This window comes from Alnus glutinosa, chromosome 7 (genome assembly GCF_958979055.1).
Source record: "Alnus glutinosa chromosome 7, dhAlnGlut1.1, whole genome shotgun sequence".
Classification (NCBI taxonomy): domain Eukaryota; kingdom Viridiplantae; phylum Streptophyta; class Magnoliopsida; order Fagales; family Betulaceae; genus Alnus; species Alnus glutinosa.
This window is the reverse complement of record NC_084892.1, coordinates 13463449-13469770: the sequence shown is the minus strand read 5'-3', so window position 1 is coordinate 13469770 and position 6322 is coordinate 13463449. Positions and strand designations below refer to the sequence as shown.

General features: G+C 37.3%; 1 protein-coding gene across 1 annotated transcript; it reads left to right on the top strand.

The window, feature by feature from the left end:
• Positions 1 to 775: 775 nt before the first annotated feature.
• On the top strand, positions 776 to 2619 carry LOC133873752 (cytochrome P450 81Q32-like). Its single transcript, XM_062311506.1, has 2 exons — positions 776 to 1666; positions 2002 to 2619. Exons 1-2 carry the CDS (start codon positions 776 to 778, stop codon positions 2617 to 2619), a joined length of 1509 nt encoding a protein of 502 aa, XP_062167490.1.
• The last annotated feature ends 3703 nt before the right edge of the window (positions 2620 to 6322 follow it).

The window sequence follows — 6322 nt, the reverse complement described above, 5'->3', positions numbered from 1 at the left end:
TGAATTCTTCCTTTCCTTCTCTCTTTATCACTGTATGCTATGCAATCGTGAATAATGGATGGCTTTCTCTTCGGTTTTACAGTTGGTGTATGGAGGGGAGAGCTGGTTAATGCAAGGTAAGATAATCCTTTTGGCTCTCTCTCTCACTCTCTAGGATGGAATAAATGTTCGTGTTATAATTTTCGGTTGTTGTTTCTATTTTTACACTCTAGCATCTCAATATTTGGTAGAAAAATAGGTTTAATTTTGAACAACTTAATGTTGAGCTAGAGGAAGCAGGGGACAGGAGGTGCAGAGAGACGCCAAACTTTCGGTGAGAAGCCGCAACAGAGACGAAGCATGGAAGAAGACGAATGCCACGGGGAAGAGGAAGGGTCTTTTGTTGTTTCACGCAGTGCATCTTGTATTTTAGCTTCATAGGTCTATCTTTAGAATCAGATGTTAACTACTGTTTAAATCAATCTGTTAGTTCCTTTAAGTAGATGACATCGTCTGTTTAAAAAATTCTGTCCTTTAATGATCTTGACCATCCATTTTTAATAGCAGATGAGCTGTACTTTCCTTCTATATATTGTAACTGATTAGAGCCATATATAGACTGTATTCCCACTATGGATGGAAGATTCCTCTACCCACGGGGGGGGAGAGAAGATGCCAATTAATTTACATCAAATATGAAAAAGTCTACACAGCCCTGATAAGACATTACGTATATGTACTAGTGCCATGCATGCATATACACCACACATCTTCACAGAAGTACGTTGTCGCAAACATGGAGGACGTGTTGCTATACTACTCATCCATTGCCCTCTCTCTTCTCCTCGTCGCTCTTGCTTTCAAGCTGATCTACCTTCAAACACCCAAACACCTCCCTCCCAGCCCACCTTCTCTCCCAATTCTTGGTCACCTCCATCTCGCTAAAAAACCCCTCCACCGTACTTTCCACAGCCTCTCACAAAAATACGGCCAGATTTTCTCTCTCCGATTTGGTTCCCGCCTGGTGGTTATCGTATCATCCCCATCTGCAGTCGAAGAATGCTTCACCAAAAACGACATCATCTTAGCCAACCGTCCTCCCTTCCTAGCGGCCAAGCACTTGGGCTACAACCACACCACCATGTCATCATCCCCTTACGGCGACCACTGGCGCAACCTCCGCCGCATCAGCTCCCTCGAGATCTTCTCAACCAACCGCCTCAACACCTTCTTGGGCATCCGACGGGACGAGGTCAAGCGCTTGTTGCGCAAACTTTTACGTAACTCGCGCGAAGATTTCGCCAAGGTGGACCTGAAATCAATGTTCACGGATCTCACCTTTAACAACATAATGAGAATGGTGGCAGGGAAGCGGTACTATGGGGGCGAGGAGGACGTTAAGGATGAAGAAGAGGCGAGGCAGTTTAAGAAGATAATGAAAGAGGCTTTCGAAAATGGAGGGGCGTCGAATCCTCATGAATTCGTGCCCATGTTGCGGTGGATTGATCACGGGGGTTTGGAGAAGAGGTTGATGAGGCTTGCCAACAAGACGGATGCCTTCTTGCAAGCTCTTGTTGACGAGAAGAAGGTTAAGGAGGAAGGGAACACCATGATCGACCATCTGCTTTCCTTGCAGAAATCACAGCCGGATTACTACACCGACCAAATTATCAAAGGCCTTATTTTGGTAAGTCTACCTACAAATTAATATTACATTTTATTAATATGAAATAATTAATTAAGCAAAAGATTTAATTTATCAATTTTTTAAACTATTCTGTTAATTAGAAATTAGGTAGTAAAAGTTGTATTATCTAAACATTTTCTATTTATTTTATTTTATCACACATATAATAGTGATTTTAAAAACCATATCAATTTTGAAAGGACTTTAACTTATTTTTAGCATTAAATCTTCATCAATTCTAGAGTTGCTATTCCCTTCCATACTCCCAATATATAATCAATCCATTTTTCCTTTCCAACTACTGCAGTATTTATTAATGTATATTAATTGACCAGGTTCTGATACTTGCGGGGACTGACACATCAGCAGTGACATTAGAGTGGGCGATGTCCAATCTACTCAACCATCCTGATGTGTTGAAGAAGGCTAGAGCTGAGTTGGATAGTCAAATTGGGCTGGACATTTTGATGGAAGAATCAGATGTGTCTAAATTGCGGTACCTTCAATGCATAATCTCGGAGACCCTTCGATTGTACCCTGCAGCCCCACTGTTAATACCCCACATGTCCTCTAAGGATTGTACTGTGGGAGGATATGATGTACCACCTAACACGATGATATTGGTGAATGCATGGGCCATACACAGAGACCCCGAGGTGTGGGATGACGCATCCAGTTTTAAGCCTGAGAGATTCGAGTGTGGCGAGGCTGACGGGCACAAGTTAATGCCGTTTGGGCTGGGGAGGAGGGCTTGTCCTGGGGCTGGACTCGCCCAACGGATGGTGGGGTTGGCTTTGGGTTCATTGATTCAATGCTTTGAATGGGAAAGGGTTGACGAGGAAGAAGTAGACATGGCTGAAGGTGATGGGATCACCATGCCCAAAGTTGTGGCACTAGAGGCCATGTGTAAGGCGCGCCCCATTATGAATAACTTTCTTTCCGAGTCTCTATAGATTATGTTTGAACAATGTAATTGCCTAGAGTTTTGAGTAGATAGCGCTGAGATATATTTCAGGTATATCATATGTTCATTACTTAGTAAGCATCCTAAGATTAAGTACACTCCCATATGTACTTTGAATTGTCGTATTCATTTACATTTGGATCTCTTCACTTGTAGTGGATAATAAGTTGTATGAACTTGGAAGCTTTGTTGTAAGAATATATAAGAGTATTTGCCTATTTCGATGAAAAAACTATTTCATTTCCTACTTTTGTTTTTGTTTTTGTTTTTTTTTTTTTTTTTTTTGTTTTTGTTTTTGTTTTTTTTTTTTTGTTTTTGTTTTTTTTTTTTTTTTTTTTTTTGGTTTTAAATGTGAGGATTTAGGTCTACGAGGCAAACCAAGTCAAGTCGATCAGAAATTCAAAATTCAACGTAGCAAAAACTTGTTTATATTTAATTGTCTAGTTAATAAATGGGTGAAATAAAAGTTAAGAAATTCAAAAAATGATATGCATGTAGAATAAGGGTGTAAACGAGCTAAGCTACTCGTGAATATACTCGGGTTTGACTCGACTAAACTTGACCCTTGCTCGATTTGAGTATTAAATGAACTTTTCATGAACACGAAAATTAGGTTCAATTATTAAACGATATATATTTTGCACAATTACATGCTATTTATGCCTAAAACTTGAAACTCCTTTTCAAGAATAGCAAAACTTGATGACATTGATTGTGTAAAATCTTCCATTTGTGTTTATCAATACATTATACTAAGTTTACAACATATTCCATAATCAAACCATTAAAAATCTTTGATTATGACATGAAATGGATTTGTACGACTTAAACAAGCTGCAGGATTTCTGAATTCCAAATTTGTTGATGAATGGTAAACGAATCATAACTTTTTTGATAAAAATCGAAATGCAAATCCGTTTGGACCAAAGCGTCAACCACGATTTTACATACAAAATCAAGTGCCAACATAGTTTTAGGACTTGTCTAAAAGCATATATCAAAAATCGTAATCCTCACATGCTTTCCTGTAAAATACAACAACACTCTTTTGATTGCCAAAATTTAATTAAAATAATAAACTATCTTTAAACGACTTGAAATTTTTCAGTATAGATCCTAACATGTTAAAGAATATGTTCCAGGTAATAAACCAATTTTTCAGTCTCTGGAGGTCTTCGGAAAAATTCTGAATTCCAGCATTAGAAAAAATAGAAAAACAGTTTTCTATAAATTTATTTTTATAATGTAATGATCATGGATTTGTTTATTTGGTTGTGCATATGATTTTGCATATTTTATATTTTAATTAAATTACTTAATAACGAGCTGGTAGGCAGAGGAGGTTATAGGCCAGTGGTGGGACCATCATATCCCGGTTGAACCTAATAAATAACCTGATACTGAGACCTTTGGCTTCCAGTAACAAACAACTAAACGTTAAATGAGGGGACGGTAATCCCTGGTGAACTCGCTAACGCCGGACCCATGGTTTCACGAACGAGTGGTGCGTAAGAAATATGATTATAATTAAGACACTGTATTAAAACTATCACATTACTGCTTTATTATTATGTTTATATTCTCTTTATACCTGGAACATGAATTGCGTATACATATAATCATAGAGTTATATATTCATTGTATTATATTTCATAAATAAGTGCATATTCATTATATTATTGAAAGAAATAAACTGACCCATATATTTATATATGGGCGGTAGTTCATTATGCAGGTACAAAAGGTTATTAAATTAATGGATTGGATTTTGTTAGCATTGAAGAGTTAAAGCTGATATTAATATAGCTGATTATTTCCTTGTAATGTTTGTATTCTTTTGGAAAATAGTATACTTAGAGGAATATATGTATTTGATAGATTTTTCATGTATGTTTTTAGTGTTATCAGTGACACTTATTTCAATGTATAGTTGAATGATTTCAGAATGAATGTCTAGAAGTATTTCAGTCAGCTCAATGTGTTATGATTCCTAAGTCGTAAAAGAAAAATTATATTCCGCTGCTAATTTATACTCTGATGACGTCAGTTTGGATGTCTTAACGATACGTGAAAATTCAAAATTTTCACTTACGTCTTTTTGTAAAAGGCGGGTTGTTACAATGGGAAGTTGAGCAAGACATGAGGAACCGTTACCTACATTTGTTTGAAGAACATCTGTGTATGTCGACCGATTTTATAGATTTTTAGAAATTCTACTTGGTTTCAGTATGTATGAGTGATTAAGAGAAGTGTTTTCCTATTCAAGAGAAGCATAGGACTATGGCAAGGATACCAATAGACTTAGATTGTGTATGGAACTACTCTTTCCGTGAGTTGATAAATTTGGGAGTTGAGATTGATGATGATTGGTACATTGTGGGCAACTTTGACTACGATGCTCTTGATGATTTACAAGGCGACTACTACATATCTTCGAAGATGAGACAACGAAAGTACCTACAAATAGATGGGACAAGATTGCCGAACAAGTTAATGAGCATGGGGATAACGAAGATTTGGATAGAAGGTAACATTGTTATTTCTTCTTAAATATTTATTTTTAAAATTTCAAGGACTAAATTTTTATAAGAATGAGAGAATGTAGTTCTCCAGATTATTAATATGATTTTTGAGCATGAAAATAAGTAAGCTTGAAAGCATTTGATTTGATTTTTTTTTATTTGATTTTTTTATCAAACAGAGTGTTTATGGTGTACATATAAAAACCTCCATGGCTCGCGCAAGGCGACTTCATTGTGAGTTTCCTGTGAAAGAGTAGGAAGCTTCAAAGCTAATGCTAGGTAGAAGCTAGTGCCGCATAGCCAAAATGAAACTCATGGAGGGAACAGAAGGAGAGAGTACATGGGGCATGCCAAGGATGACTTGGGGTAGACTTTTGGACTTGAAGGTGTGATCTCGTGCTTCGATCACTTCGATCAGCAACCTGTGTGGTTGTCGCTCTTCACAAATCACGATTATCAACCATAGAAGGCCATTGTTTCATACATCAATCAAGATTTGGATTTTTCAAAGAAACGAAAAAAAATAAATGTAATGAGGTAACTTTGAGATGGCAGTGAAAGTAATCTAACATAACCTAAAGGTCCTAAACTTACCAATTCAAAATAACATCATTTTAGTATATATATATATATATATATATATATATATATATATATATATATATATATATAAAGGGAATGAGGATGCAGTTATTATATATATATATATAAAGGGAATGAGGATGCAGTTATTAGCCGCATCTGCACATCTTAAAACAACATTCCACATCCGGATAAAGGGTTTTGATATTTGCATGTGCGGATAGCAGATATCTGCGAATAACAGATGCGGGCAGGGGCGAAAGGAGGTGGGGTCGAGAGGGGTCAAATGTCCCCTCTGAACATTCTTAGATGCTCTGATTGCCCACCCTCAATCGTAGATCAGCGACTGCATATCCTAAAACAACATTCAACATCCGGATAAAGGGTTTTGATATTTGCATGTGCGGATGGTAGATATCTGCGAATAACAGATGCGGGCAGGGGAGAAAGGAGGTGGGGTCGAGAGGGGTCAAATGTCCCCTCTGAACATTCTTAGATGGCTGAAGGTAATGGGATCAGCATGCCCAAAGTTGTGGCACTGGAGGCCATATGTAAGGTGCGCCCATTATGAATGACCTTCTTTTTGAG